The sequence below is a fragment of the Eutrigla gurnardus genome (genome assembly GCF_963514095.1).
Source record: "Eutrigla gurnardus genome assembly, chromosome: 2".
NCBI classification, from domain to species: Eukaryota; Metazoa; Chordata; class Actinopteri; order Perciformes; family Triglidae; genus Eutrigla; species Eutrigla gurnardus.
The window spans coordinates 6,607,107-6,622,600 of NC_139916.1; the positions used below are offsets into that span (position 1 = coordinate 6,607,107).

The 15,494-nt window shown below is 40.4% G+C and overlaps 1 protein-coding gene across 1 annotated transcript in view; it reads left to right on the forward strand.

Annotated features, from left to right (window-relative positions):
* The window catches only part of cfap20dc (CFAP20 domain containing), a 29,687-nt gene extending 14,585 nt beyond the window's left edge, over window positions 1-15,102 (forward strand). Inside the window, exons 13-17 of the mRNA XM_084039907.1 lie at window positions 3,338-3,685; window positions 4,920-5,162; window positions 9,700-9,761; window positions 13,621-13,720; window positions 14,586-15,102. Coding sequence (XP_083896033.1) covers window positions 3,338-3,685; window positions 4,920-5,162; window positions 9,700-9,761; window positions 13,621-13,720; window positions 14,586-14,696 — 864 coding nt within the window. The 3' untranslated portion in view covers window positions 14,697-15,102. The remainder of the gene's footprint in view (window positions 1-3,337; window positions 3,686-4,919; window positions 5,163-9,699; window positions 9,762-13,620; window positions 13,721-14,585) is intronic.
* Window positions 15,103-15,494: the final 392 nt, after the last annotated feature.

Genomic DNA, 15,494 nt, shown 5'->3' on the forward strand with positions numbered 1-15,494 from the left:
TGAGAACTGGTACTGCCACAATTATACGGAAACATTTCAGTTAAAATATGAATCTCCACATTATTTGAATGATGTAAATAGGACAAGTTTATCAAAACTGGGGGGGGTGCTGATGTGGAGGAGTTACCAGGGAGAATGGAGAACTGGATGGAGTCTAGGGCTTTATTTATATGGCACATATAACATAAAGCATTAACAGCATCGAGACAAAGTGCTAAAGATAATAAAAGATAAAATAATACATTTGAGATGAAAAAGAATACACAAAATACATAACAAAAGATGGAAAATAAAAGCCACCAAATAGTAATAATATATAAAATCAGTCGTAATTTGAATTTTATGAGACGAAGACTGTTGAAGACCTGAAGACAGGTGATTATTGGCATGTGGGGTAGAGTCTCTCTTGGTTCTTACATCCCTCATGTTTTAAATTCACTTCAGGTAGGGTCTAAAAGCGCTCTCCTCCAAGGTTTCTCCTGTGTTGTGTTATTTCCTCGGCAGAGGAAGCACAATAAATTGGTGATGAACAATTCTACTCTGACAGACAACCCTCCTGTTTCTTGGTGTTCTTAGTGTCTTGTCGTGGCATGACTTCCACACAGTTCATTCACTTCTAATTGGTGGATCTCAGTTAATGCACTGCAATATTTTCGAGAAGTTTGTGAAATCTAATCTAATCTCCCGTCTTTATATTTCCGTCTAGTGACACAGCAAAAAGGCTGTTTGTGGGCCATGCTTGTGTAATACTGAAGAATAAAAAATAGTGGCAGCCTTCTGTCTCCTTCATAAATGAAAGTGCTTGTGATTTATACGTATCCAGGAAGTTCTGTTCATGATTTTTTCTTCTTTTTTTTTTGAAACAAGGATATCACCAAAAGAATGCAAGCAGAGCAAAGAGTCAAGCAGCAAAGTGTCTGCTCTGTAGGAAAGCAAGGAGTCATCGTCTGAAGATATGTGAAGGAAAACGAAATGTCAAAAAGTTTATCTGCGTTAAATGTTGACTTTCAAAAAAGAGGTTGTGTACATAAAATAGGCCTGCACATGACAAAATGACAAATATAGATATAGCGTATACAGTGCTTTTTTTTAACTTATCACATAAGCTTTGCATTGCTTGAAGCACCATATTCTGCCACTCTGACTATAGGAATGAATCAGACTTTGGTTAGCCATCTGATATAAGTTGGCTTGATTTTTGATTTTCATCCATTTATGGCAGGTTGCTCATTTCACAACTTGCAGCAATATCATCTTTCAAGGTGTTGCATCAGTTTTCGTGCAATTCTTTTGAGCTAAGGTTTGTTCTAAAACACAGAGAAATATTTAATACATATACAATATTTTCAGGGATATAATAATAACTGAAAGGATGGACTATGCAGTATAACAAATGCCTTTATGACACTCTTACTCAAATGCCTGCCAAGCAGCACATTGCAACTTGCCCTCAACACACACACACAAACACACACACACACTGCAAACCCATATAAGGCCTTTCAAAATCGTGTTGATAATTGTTTATTCACTTGCACAATTATGAAGGAAAGAAAGAAAAGAGAAAATAAATAACATGCAGCAAGTGAGATAAAAAAAAATATATAACGCCTGGTGTGAAAATTGGGAACATATTCCAACTTTTTGTTTGAATTTCTGAATTCCTTTTGTAAACAGGGTTAATTGAAATATAAATCAAAATTGATATCGGCTTGTTAAACTAAGACATTGAATCAATTGTCCAATGGAGTGGTGCAGGGATGACATATCTCTGTAGGCCAACCCCAGACCCTTTTGGAGAAAATAAACTATTGAAGAAACACACATTTATGATACTTTAATGTTCAGCAAGATAATCTTCACAAACATTACTTTTATGATTTTGGATTATTTTTTAAGCCAGGTAAAAGCTTAAAAATTCAAGCTAGGGGTACTGATGTATTTTATATCGTAGCACAAAATGTTATATCCTCTTAAACTTGCGTTAACCACATACTTTGTTTAAGACAGCTACAACCCACTCAATAATCCCATTTACAATGAGACGAGTGCAACAATGTTTGTAGCCGTCTCCTACAACGGCAGCTGTAGTGTGTTTTGATTCAATAGTTAAAATGGATTCCAACTGTGACCCAGTTTCACTACAAATGACAATGTAGATGTCCACAGACACTTTGATCCAGCGTCGGTCCACACATACTGTACGTTTAGTTTGGTCAAAACAGTCCTATTTTCTCCAGTATGGCTACTTTTCTACACTATGTCCAGCTTTAGTGTGCTAACTAGTCAGTTTATGTGGAATCTACTACACTTACGTTACTGCAGGGTTTTTAAAACACTCTTTTGGGTAACCTGTATTGTTGCTAACAGAAGTGTTTTTTGCTGCAGGATTTTTTTTTTATATAAAGTTTCCATTGGTTTTTTTTTCTCGCTGTGAAACTGGGTCACAATTGGAATTTATTGTTACTTTTGTGAATCCAGCAGCCAGCCTCAGTAAAAGACTTTTCAGAATCATGTATCTTTCTAGTGGCGAGCATTTGATATTCTAACTCAGATATTCAGTGGAATATTCCTTTAATGTTGAAAAGCTCCATGTAGTGTGCCTGCGTTTGCAGTATGTTTTACATTTTTAACTTTATCATTGATTGTTAACCGTAGGAGCCCACTAGCATCTGAAATAGGTCACTACAATGAGTCTGAAATAGGTCCCAAACATATTTACCAATCAGAAAATAAGTAATACAATAACATTAAATGATTAATAGAACTATAATTATGTTTGGTTTTGTCATAAAAACTATTATTATAATTATGTAACCATTACTAGATGTTAACAGGTGCTTCAATGAAATAATGAAACATCTTATATATGTCTATGTGTGATTATAGTACAAAGTGGTTAATAACTGATTTGATGCACTGCATTGTTTAGTTGAACTGTGTACTGACATCAGTTAGAAAAACTGATGTCTCCCCCCACACACACACACACACACACACACCCCTCAGCGCAAATGTCAAACTCCGCCTATGGTGCTAACTTTGGACCTGAAGGTAGAAGAGATTAGCAGACTTAAAGAGAATGCCATTACCCTTTTTAAATGTGAGGTTAATATAAAGCTAAGCCACCACCACCTGGTCGATCCCAATGACTGCCATCTCATTATCAATGTTCATTAAGCATACATCAATCTAAAGGGCAGAACACAACATAACAGTTGTTCAGATAGCAGGAGAAAACAGTATACCATCTACTCTTAAGTCAGGAATAATCATCGCCTTTACAGTGTCTTTTACAATCGTTTAGATCGACATTTTCTCCTTTTATTTCTTTCAGGATGAGCTCTACACCAAGTTCAACACTGCTTCTCCCAGATCTCTCGGTCCAACTTTAGCTGTGCAATTTGAAGTTCATCCTGAATCTCATCACGTGGACCAAGCGACGCCGGATGAGCTCAGTCCAGCTACGACCAGTATGCAGCCTCCATCCAGTGGGAGAGGTGAGCCTGCTTGGATCGCCCCAACGCGCTGCCGCTCACCCAGTGCAACAGCCAGCAGACAGGAACTCAAGTGTGGCCGGCGTGGATCGGGCGCAGTTAACCAGTTTGTGGACGAGAACAGCAGTTTCTCGCTTTCGAGGAGACTCCTGCAAGAAGTCAAATTGGATGACACCACGCAGCGAAAGGTACTGCTGCTTATATCTACGAGGAAGACTTGTGGGAAAAGTTTGTAATGAGTGCTGAGAAGGATCAGACTTTGGGTCTGTGACAAATCGAGGCTGGCCGCTTCTCCAGTTGAAAAGATCCAGGATCACAGGATAGTCAGCTGGAGCGATCAAAAGGCCTGAAGGGAGATCTGTCACTTGGCTTTGGCTTTTGTGCATTTACGCAGCTCTCTGCTGATACATGTCCCAGCATCTTTTATCTCTGCCAACTCTCCGCCATGCAGCATGCGGTGAAGGCTCTGACTGAAAGGTTGTCAGAGAAATATGACACGGAGTTTGTTTCCCTCCCTGCAGCCCTGGTTTATTGACTGCCGTTGATTCAATACCAGGGCAACACCGTGTGTCCTTGCACAAATCAGTTTAGAATAGCACTCTCTTAAATCAATAGATCCACTGTTAGAAGACATTTCCTCCGAGGGTCAAAACATTACTGCAGTGAGCCCTGTCTGGGACGGAGTGGGCGGGACATGAATCGTAATAACAGTGCGGTAGACGGTAACGATTTCGATTAATCGATGAGTCGATCGTCAGTCCTACGGATTCAGCTAAATCGATCTGCTAAAAGAATATCCATATAAATGCGTTTAATCTTATGAATCGTGATTCTTAGTTATGATTAATGTTTTAAGACTTTTAAGACACTCTCTCTCCTGCCAGCATGTAGTCTATTGAAAAATGTTCAAAATAACTGAGCATTACATTTTTGTAATCAGCATAAAATATTATGCAGGACTACTTTTTTATAGAATAAATGTTAAGTTTCACCTTTCAGAAGAAAACAGATAGTCTCACTCGCATTATTGCATGTTTATTTCATGGATATAGAATTTTGGTTACAAGTTACTGAATCGAATCGTGGTTTACAGAATCGAATAAACAAAAATATAATCGTCCTTGAATCGAATCGCCAACTACTGAATCGTTAATTGAATCGCTGTGAAGCCAAAGATTCACACCCCTACAGTGTGGTTACAGTGCAGTAATAACAATTACTAGGGCAGTTTGATATATAAATATGCAGTTCTAAAGTCATTTAAACACAAGATGAGATTGTATCGGGGATGGGACTGGAGTGAAAATCCACTCTTGGTTCACCCTCTAGTGTGAATGTGTGACTGTGACTAAGTGCGAGGCATTGTCATTGCTTCCAATTAACAATTTATTTTCCTTTTTTTTTCACACTGGGAATTTAAAGGAAGAGGAAGTCAACACACTGAGGCCCGTTGGAAGCGATTACGACTTACATGTGCTTAGCAGTCTGCGGGTGCACGGGGATGATGATGATGATGATGAGCTTCGAATGCTGGCGAGTCTGAAAAGGGAGCAGAAGGAAGATGAATGTAGTGCCTCAGGCCTCAGTGCGTCTCAGATCCACCACTGTAACGTCAGCGTTGGCATGAGCAGTGACGACGCCTCTACCTGGACCCACGTCTCCATGGTCGGTACTATCATTCCCCGCTTCTCTTGATCTTTTATTGTTGGTTCTTCACTAATGAGCAACACTTTTGCCGAGCTCCATCTGCTATTTTCAATCATTAGCGCATTGTCCCTCTCCCTATCTCGCGTCTGGAATAATTTTTTTGACCCTGGCTGATCCTCACCCTTGTTAATTTCCATTTCAAGCCTCCAACTTATGCCACCGTGAAGTGCTAATGCACCTCTTTCTCCAGCATGTTTTTTTGCATTACAAAAGATTATGGAGATAGAAACACATTAATTTGCCTCTTACAGCTTTTAAAAGCACACTAGCATAATATCCAAGGTTCCCCCAGTGACTAAAAACTATTTAGGTCATTTGAAATCATCCCCAGAAGTCTTTTTTAGAATTCAAAGATGGCATAGCTTGCTCTTGGCTGATGAAGGTCATTTAGATCTATGGCCCATTACCATAAGCACCTTGCACTTATGAGGAGAGAACATTGCCCTGCCTGGCCCTACTGGGTCCACCGGCGGATCCCCAGTGAATACATGACACATGCTGGCCTGTTAGCATCTGTGTGCATGCAGGTAGCTATAAATATGCTGAGATTCAAGCAAAACACAATGAATAGTGGTTTTACCGCAGGGATTATCGTCTCGCGGTTCCGTTTCGAGGACGCGGTGACGTGGTCACCCATGAAAACATATATCTGTAGACCGTGCAGTTGTTCCAGCTTTCCACGGGGACAGGATGAAATTTAAATGTGACTTGATCAAACCCCCGAGTGGTGTTCCGAATCGGCTGCAGTGCTTTACTATTGTAAATACATATGGCAACAGCACCACCATCAGCATATTAAGAAAATGCTTTGCTAGTTAAGAGAGAGGAAGAGACAGAGAGAAAGACATAAATCTGTGTTTTCAAAATATAAATATAATTGTTATGTGTTGAGACATTGTAACAAGCAGATCTTAGACACACAACTAGAACTGACAAGCCATTAGTTGTCCCTGGGTGCTCGGCACACGACTGGGGGTCGTGAGAGTTTTTTTTTCTTCTGTTGGACCATACTCCAGCCCAAATCTTTTTATCATAGAATACTCCCCCTCTCTTGGCTTGAAACTTGTTTTTGTTTCCTTCATTGTGAATTTGCATCAGTCACAACGAACCCCAGTGGAGATGTTGAATAGTTATTTCGGGTTTGACTTCGAGGTGAACTATCAAAAACGCGCTAAAAAGTCTAATAAATGATCAACCATATCCCTCTTGTTAATAACAGGGGAACATTCACATTGGTTACTAATGAGAGAAGTGTGAAGGACTAATTGCAGTCTCAAATAGTTTTACTAAACTAAATGGGAGAATCTGCACTAGAGAGTAGGTAATTATCAGATTTAGCTTTCTCTATGAAGACGATGAGAGGATTCTTCTCTCTATAATTGTTGCAGTCAAATTTTGTGCTAAAAGCAGCTTTCCCCCTCGCTTATGCATTCAGACTTACACGTTATGTTCCTGTACGGTGAAACTACTCTTACATAAATCAGGATATGCCAATTCTTTACTGTCTAAAGCTTCAAAACAATGTGAGCAAGACGATAAAGAAATGTGCCCTCTCTCTCTGCATGAGTTCCCTGCATGCGCCATTTGAATATTAATCTATGTGCATGTGAGCGGTGAGCTGAGAGGTTGTATCCCGCCGGGTGAACGATTATTTTCAGTGTTTGACAAATATTAGCATAATAAATGATGATAAAACAGATTAAGAAGACAAGGGGACGTCCTCAGAGAAGGTGTCAATAAATAATTAAAAAATAATAAGTAAGGTCTAATGATCCTTTGTTTCAAAAGTTCTGATCAGTCATAGGCGTGATTTAAATTATGAATAGCTTTTTACACACTGTGCGGGCTAAAAAAACACAGGAAGCTTAATATTGCGTTACAATAATCCACTATATGTTTGCAATCAGATAGGCAAACTCATTTCAATATTGAATAATTAAGATCAGTGTTATTATGGAATAATGGCATTAGAATGCTGCTAAGTTTTCTCAGGAGGGGGGCTTGCCCTCAAACCCCATAAATCACTTTGCCAGAAAGTCATATTTCAGGCTACATGGCTGATTTAAACACTGGTGTAGCTTCATTAAATAACACATGTACAAGTAAGCTCCGTATATTCAGCTATGCAAAGCTAAGTTCAAGACATTCTGTAGAATAAAGGGAGGATTATGAATATTGCATCTGTTAATAAAGGAAATAATAGGAGAGGAGTGATAGGTCTAAGATTCACTAGCCTGTATGATGGGTGTTACCAATGGGAATAGCATATACAGAGGATGATAGGATCGCAGGAAATACAACCACTTGAGTGGAGCTGATCCGCCAGCAAACCTGGAAACTGCACTGATGAATAAGGCAGTGAGATGGATGTTGCAAAGCAATGATCTGGCACGAGCACTGTTTGGTTGAACGTGATTGCCAACTGTGCAGCCCAGAAATGTGGTGCCGCATAGTTTTACAAACAAATGTTGAGTTAATGTCTCCGTAACAGAGGGCAGGGAAAGACACCAGATTAGGTCTAAAGCGACGCTGATCAGAGACCAGCGGAGGCTTCGGTTCTGTGATTGTTTGTATTCGGCCCACCGTGCAGGATAACAGATGATGCACAGCGGTGGATGTGTTAGAACGGCAACAGCTTGAGCACCAGGAATAGCTCCATGTTTGTGCACCAGTTAAGGATTCTGCTCAAACAAGAGCGGTGCCAGCGACGAGAGCCAACTAGAAGTTGCGACTGTAGGCGTAACCCGTACCTGCTACGCACCGACCTTCCAGCCAAGATCTGTCCTGCGTTTTTTCTGGAAAGGCTGTACGGCAGGTTGTGTTTCAGGAAAGTCACTACATCGACTGCAGCTACAGGCAGCCAATGCTGCTGCGTTCGCTCACTGACTGCATTGTGCTCTTGAATTAAGTGGCGCTCAAAGTAAGTAATGGACTTCCTGTTGGCAGCAGATGTAGTCCTTAATCTTTTGCACAAAGCCTTCCCCTTTGCTTCTGTAGTTCATACAAGTTTAAATGACCATTTGAGGTTTAATATTACACATAGAGTACAGCGATGGTTCAGATCCGACCTTCCCCAAAATAATTTTCTCCATCACCCGACAGGTAACTTATCATCATCAGTACATATTACCTGCAGAACTCTACTGGGGACAATTTAAGGTCCCGTCTTATTTTTAGAAGAGGATTACATAAAGAAGGCACTGGAGCGCACAGATAGCTCGACATTTATTTAAGCGATGCAAGGACTAGGGCTTCAGCATGACCGCTTCTTCATCAGAGTCATGTAACGTAATAGCCTTTAAACAGGCAGTAGATTTAAATAGCCTCCCGAGGCTCTAATATGGTCTTTAGCTTTGACAAGATGGAGAGGGCTATGTGCTTGTGTTTTGTACGGCTGAATATCATTCGGATAAATTTGAATAAAACGCATATTGAATGTGAAAACATTCGGATCCTCTACCTCAGTTAAAGGCCTATTATGCTCACAGCTCACAAAAGCCGCTTTCGCTTTCCGTGATTTAAAAGGCCTCGGTGACAAAAACAACCCAGCATCAATGCTTTGTCATGCGATAGCTGGACTAAATCTACATATCTGAACATGTACTACACATGCTGATCCCTTGGTTTTGCTTTCTTCAGCCATGTTTTATGCAGCTTGCTGTGCTTAATGTTTTCCCTGTGTTTCCCTCTCGTCTTGTTATTGTCACTCAACATTTTGTCTTGTCCTGAACAGGCGGCGTACTGATTTCCATAAACTTGAAGCTTGAAGCTTAAAGGTCTTTGTGATTATATTCCTTGTCCTGCTTGTGTCGGGCACTCTTGTTGTTGCTTGTTGTTGAGGACCTTTTTCTGCTTTTACCCTTCCATTTAGTGTCATTGTGTCATGTGAAAGAAGACACAGCAACAGTCCTGAACTACTTGAAAACGCCTCATTTGAAATCTTGGCTTTTCTTCCATAAAGTGGTGAAGTCACCAAGAAACACATCTGCATAATATCTGCGCAGCCGCTAGCTTGGCACACCCTCAAACAATGCTAGTTAGAGTAGAGCTCATCATGGCATCTGCTCAGTACGGCTGAAATTAATTTGCATTGCTCTTCCTCAGCGGTGCAATTAATGTTACCTGGTAATGGTATGGGGCATGACAATCAGACAAACACGTTAAAGGGTTGACCAATCACAGCAGAGTGGGCCCTCTGACCAATCAGAGCAGACTGAACTTTTTGGGTGAGAGGAGCTGCTGCATGTAACCTGAAATATATGGTATGCATTGGCCTACATTAAAAGAAATACGTCATCCTGAACCGGAGAAAAAAAAGAAAATTAAATCTTGAAGTACTATGAATTTACATGTGTGTATATTATTTTTATGTCCCAAAAGATCACTCAGTGGTCTTTCCATCCTAATGAAGATCATTTGAATATTGATAATCATTTTTGTAAATATGTGAAGACATTTTTAACACAACTTTTTTCCTCTTATGATACCGATCCAGCCAGCTAATCAGGGTCGCCACTATCAGAAGGAAATGAACCCTCTCCTGCAATCAAACCCCAGGTGAGTAATCACGTGGCACACACACTGCAGCATAAATACTTTTCTGAGCTCCAAGTTTGTAAATTTACACTGAAATGTACGAGACGAGAAACAGGAAAAAGACAAGGTCAACATAGTCTCAGAATAGAAACAGAACTCAAGTCATTGTGGAGTGATTTACCACACGTTATTCACATGTCTTGCATGAATAGAGTCGTGAAACCGCTTGTCGTGGTGAGTATAATAGTATAGTATTTCATGTATTTTCTGACAGAAAATGCCCATATGCCGCCTGTTTCTTTCTATTTTAGCTGCACGTACATGAACCTCGTCCTGAAACGCCTAATCAGATGGTAACAAGTGACTGCAGTATTAAGGCTAAATGTCAGCCGTCAGATGGAAATGCAAATGGGGGCTTTTCTTGCTCACAGATGAGTCTGAATAAATTGAGTGTCTGCCTGCTAGGTACTGAAGTACAGATTATTGGGTCTGAAAGTTGGAAGCATTTAAGTCGTTATTGCATTTACATTTATCATTCATACCTTTCATAATTTCAGTAAAGAAAAAAAAAAAAAAAAGCCAGGACATTTCAAATGACTGGACGAAGTGTTGAAATTTCTTTCATTGTCAAACATGTTCATGCATATTCCTTGCTTGCTTTCTATCCTCAGTATGACATTGACTTTTTAATTTCTCTCATATCATTTTCACACTATCACAGTTCAAGTGTCGTTCAATTTTCTGAGATTCGGAGATTCAAACATTAGTGTCAGTAGTGTGTGAGAGGTGGAAAGTACTTTAGAGCGAATATTCTGATGAGTGTTGAGCATCACAGATTGTTATTTAGCAGCGATGGATGATCTTCTAGTCAAATCTTTTCTTTAGAATAAGGTTAAAGTGCTTATATATATATATATATATATATATATATATATATATATATATATATATATAAATATATGTATATTAGGGGTGGGGTAAAAATAGTGATACGGCAATATATCACGATACTTTGCCACCCAATACAATATCAATTTTTCAACTCCAAAGATCACGTTTAGACGTGTTGTGAATGCAGTACTTTGTCCTTTTTAATTTTATTGTCAATATTTATTCCAGTGAATTTCATGGGAATTAATAAGATGGAGAGGCTGTTTTGAATGAAATAGTTTTGACTCAATTAGTCCTCTGATCAGTATCATCTGATCTACATATACAGGTACTTGTGTTTTCATTTTTAGTTATATCGCAATATCGTGATATTGTGATACGTATCGTATCGTGACCAAAGTATCGTGATACGTATCGTATCGTGAGGTTCTTGCCAATACTCACCCCTAATATATATATATATATATATATATACATATATATTATTCTGTACAGAGCAACACTAATTGATATTTCAGTCAGTGGGGAAAAATAGCTGAGACTCTCAGATGGAGTCGAAGGGTCTTGGAGGCAAGTTTAATATCTTGAATTGGAGGTAGAAGAAATTCCTCAATAATATCATTAATAATACAATTTCACACATTAGCTGGGCAGTGCCTAAAGCCTTCCAAGCACTGTATCCATCTCAAGACCCGACGCCTGCATGGCAGCATATGGACGGAGGTTTCTGGAAAATGTGCTTCACTCTGCCGAGCGCTGTCCCAGCGATCTCCCTCTCTTTGTGGGTGCACACATCCACGCAGCGTATTACAAGACAACACAAAGGGATTGCGTCATCGGCCCGCTACTCAAATTATGCAATCGCCGCCTCTCAAACACTTTTGGTTTATTGATGAAAAAGGCGAGGTAGCGTGTCGACTGCGGTGTATTTTGATATTTTCACATTTCAATGCTAACATGTTTTCGGGGGCTGTTTAAATATTCAGTGATGTTCTTTGCTGTTTGATTGAGCGTCCATTGAAATGAATATTGCTTTTTTGACAGCTACCTCAAACACACAGCGCTACAGCATCCACAGCTGTACGCCTGAAAATAGACTTGGTAGCACGACTCCATTTACATATGGGAAGACCAGCTGCACAGGATTTGTCGTTGTTGCTCCCTCCTTTTCTTTCGAGGCATTCTGACACACCCTCACAGCGAATTCTAGCGTGGTTTGATTTGAGCATCAGTGCGAGGCCGCCTCGCTGTCGAGATCTCAGCTCCCGCCGTCGCTGCGCTTTATGTTGCTACGGCTTTTCTGTCATCCTCAACATGTGTCACTGCGTTTGGTACTTGTGTCGTCCTTTGGCTGGAATACCAAATGTGAAACCACAAATCAGGCTGTCAGAGAGGCCTTGAGGAGCAATTCAGTTGTTTTCAAAATAAAGACAATGTGAAATTCAGCACAATTGTCATGATGACAGACGGGCCGAGTTGCCTAGACGCCGTTTGACTGGGATATATATGAAAAGCTTCATTTCAATAGACTTAAATTGTTGCGCACAATCTGTGTTCTCACTCGTATTAAATCAAACTAATTTATTCCCTTTATCACAGGTTCTACCGTATCTGGATTATAATTACTTACTAAAATCTTAGAATTTAATCACTCTCTCCAAGTTCCTTTTTAACATTTTGAAGTTCAATTTTCAGCTCTGTGGAGGCCTTTGTCCTTGAAAATGGCTTTCATTAATTTTTGTGCTATGCGCCTGCCTGCCTATCACACAGTCGAAGGGGTGCGAGAGTGGGGCAGATGCCTTTTGTTAGAAAGAGAAATCAGCTCCAGTAGAGATAATGTACTTGGTCGCTTTTAAGGCATGGGTTTAGAAATGAAGAAATCTGTAATTTAGGCTGAAATGCATGGATAGATGAGCCATAAAAGAATGCGTGTGCGTACGTAGGTGTTAATCCTTGCATCGTTGCTTCCTTGCTTTATTTTCACTTGGAATAATTTAATCTGCGGTAACAATAGTGCTTAAACACGTATGTGTGGGCCTATTTCGGATGTTATGACAGGCAGCGTTGTCACCTTTGGTGTTTTTACTCCACTGGTGCAGTTAGTTCCAGATACATTGTTATAGTATTTACTGTAATAATCACAAAGTGGAATTCATTGGCACCCATTAAAAACAACACCCTGGTAACAAGATAATCAGAGTACATACTGGAACTTGTAAATGCTGTGTATTAACATGTCAGGATTTTAGTGAACATACCGTAATGTGGTCCGTGAACGTACTTTGTTTTCAGAGGGAGTGACACGATCAATCAGCCATAATGAACGTTTGAATTGTCTGCTGTCAGCTAAATGTTGTGCAGACGACGATTATAGTACCTCATTAAATATGCTATGATGTGCACTTATGAGATGTTAAGTCCAGGGGCAAAAGATGTAAATGGCTAATTGTGCAAGTGATGTATAGCCTCAAATGATTCTGAATTCTGTTTAACAAGTGAACACTGCAGTGCTTCCGAATTATAATTAATCTGGTGACATTTTTTTCTTTGCTCCCTCTCGTCTCTTGCTCCGTACTAAAAGGACACCTTACTGGGAAGTGATTGATGTACAGTTGAAGCATGCGTAGCTCTCACACGGCGAAAGATAAACTCATTTAGAGATAAAGGAAGTCCTGCTCTCTCAGACACAGGCAAGGTTAAGACCCCCATACTCCGGGCCAGAATGAAGACACTTGGAAAGCGCAGCTTGACTCAGACTCGAATAAATGATCCTTCAGGTAAAACTGTGAGGTGGCGGGACTAAGTGTGCGGGAGAGAAGTGGCTCAAGGACAATGGAGGCTTCGATGGGCTGCTGAGAGCACATCATGATCGGACTTCATTGTTAAAATGTCATATGGAGGCAATTTGATGCGCACCGTACAGCGGGACAGTGCGTGTAATGGCATGTGTTGTCATGACTGCTTGCTTTCACGTTTCTTCTCCCCCTAGGGAGTGGATGGATGTGCTCAGCCCTCCCATTATGCCTCCCAGCCAGCTGAGAAGGTCAGGCAGCACTTGGAACAATTTGCAAGATCTAATCGGAGGTACAGTAACCTTAATATTGATCCCATTGCCCCCTGCAGACACCCTGTTATGTGCTTTGCAGTTAGGCAGACAGCAAACAATGCCACGGCCGCACTAATTACACAAATGCATGGAACTACTGGAAACGTTCACCTGTGTCAAATCTGCCACCCGACGTGGTGGGAAAGCATGTGAAACGGTATCTAATTACAGTGGGTGGGGAAAAAACCCCTGAGAGTGGAGCTCTCTGTCCTCCACGTAACTCCATAGGTCAAAAGAGACAGGCTCATTACAGACCTGTACCCTCAAGACACATCGACAAGGTTAATTGACGAAACCTTTTCGGTTTACAACATCATTTTTAAACCTCTTACACTATGTGTCTTATAATTAGTTTTCATTATCGCCCGCCGAAGTTCTGATAAGATAAAAGGTTCCTCCTGGAGCATTCCCTAACCTTTTTAGCATTTAACTGCCTGTCAATTTAACGGCTAAATTCCCACACTTTAAAGTATTGGGGATTACAGGGGGAATCTCTTTACGGCTTCATAATGCGGTACGGGGACCGGGTGTCTTAGCTTTCTTGATTGATGAGTGGAAAAAATGTCAGCGACAGAAAACTTTTAAATCCACCTGAGTCTGAAGGTCGACTCACTATTCACGCTCCTCATTTCATTCCAGTAGCAGCTGATAGAGTGGGCCCTCGCTCATATCTGGCACGGCCACGCTACTGTATATAGAACATGCAATATATATTTTAAGTTTAGTCATTTTTTATGTGTGCAAATGTAATCGATTTGAATTACCAACGCGCTGTTATCCATGTATCATTCGGACGAATACAAGTGTCGCAGGCTGATGTTCCTGCAGGAGGGGACGGGTCGGCGAAGGAAGAGGAGGAGGAGGAGGAGGAGGAGGAGGAGTATTTGAATCTGCTCTATGATCCTTGCCTGAACTGCTACTTCGATCCAAAGACGGGGAAGTACTACGAACTGGCTTGACTCGAAGCTCAAGAGAATCCAGATGAATAAATCAGAAGTTATTGACAGTGGATGAATGGCGTCATCATATCTGAGGCCCTTGTGAATACCCCATTAGCAAAAAAATCTCGCTGCTTTTGTGGGTGAGAAAGTAACAGGAGATTTGTGTCTCCATAAATAGCCATGGTAGTGTGTAAGACTCATTCAACCGGATACGTTTTGTAGAAAAATAGAGAAGTTGCACATTCAGAAGCACATCTGATGGAAGAAAGAGTCGTGTCGGAAGTCTTGGCTAGCAAGTTAACATGTAAGCCTTCACAACATCTCTGAGCTTCTCTTTACTTGGATGATTTCTCACATTCAAGCTTGCCTTGTACAGTAAAGGTAATTCTGTTCTTTATTTATCAGAAGTGAAACGTATGTGAATGTGTGTGTATATATTGTTTGTATAAAATATGATTTGAAGTGACCTGTTGCTGATTTCATGTGATGATTTTGATGAAAGTGTCCTGGTAAGGATGTTAAATGTTGAATTAACCATTAGTGACGGCAGACAGGGAGCTCACAGTGCTGGCAGGTCTTCTCATCAGTCTTGCCAAAACACACCGATCACACTTGATGAGCAGCTGATAAAAGATTGATTGATGATTTTCAGCCCGAGATGAGTTGTTGCTTCACAGTGGCCGGAAAGAAGAGGAAAAGCAATATTAATGTATCAAATGTTGATTCCCATTAGTTTTAATCAAACAACCAGACAGGAGCAGCCAGAATAATGGGCCCAAGGCTAATACTGTGGATATACTATCGGAGAAATCTGTT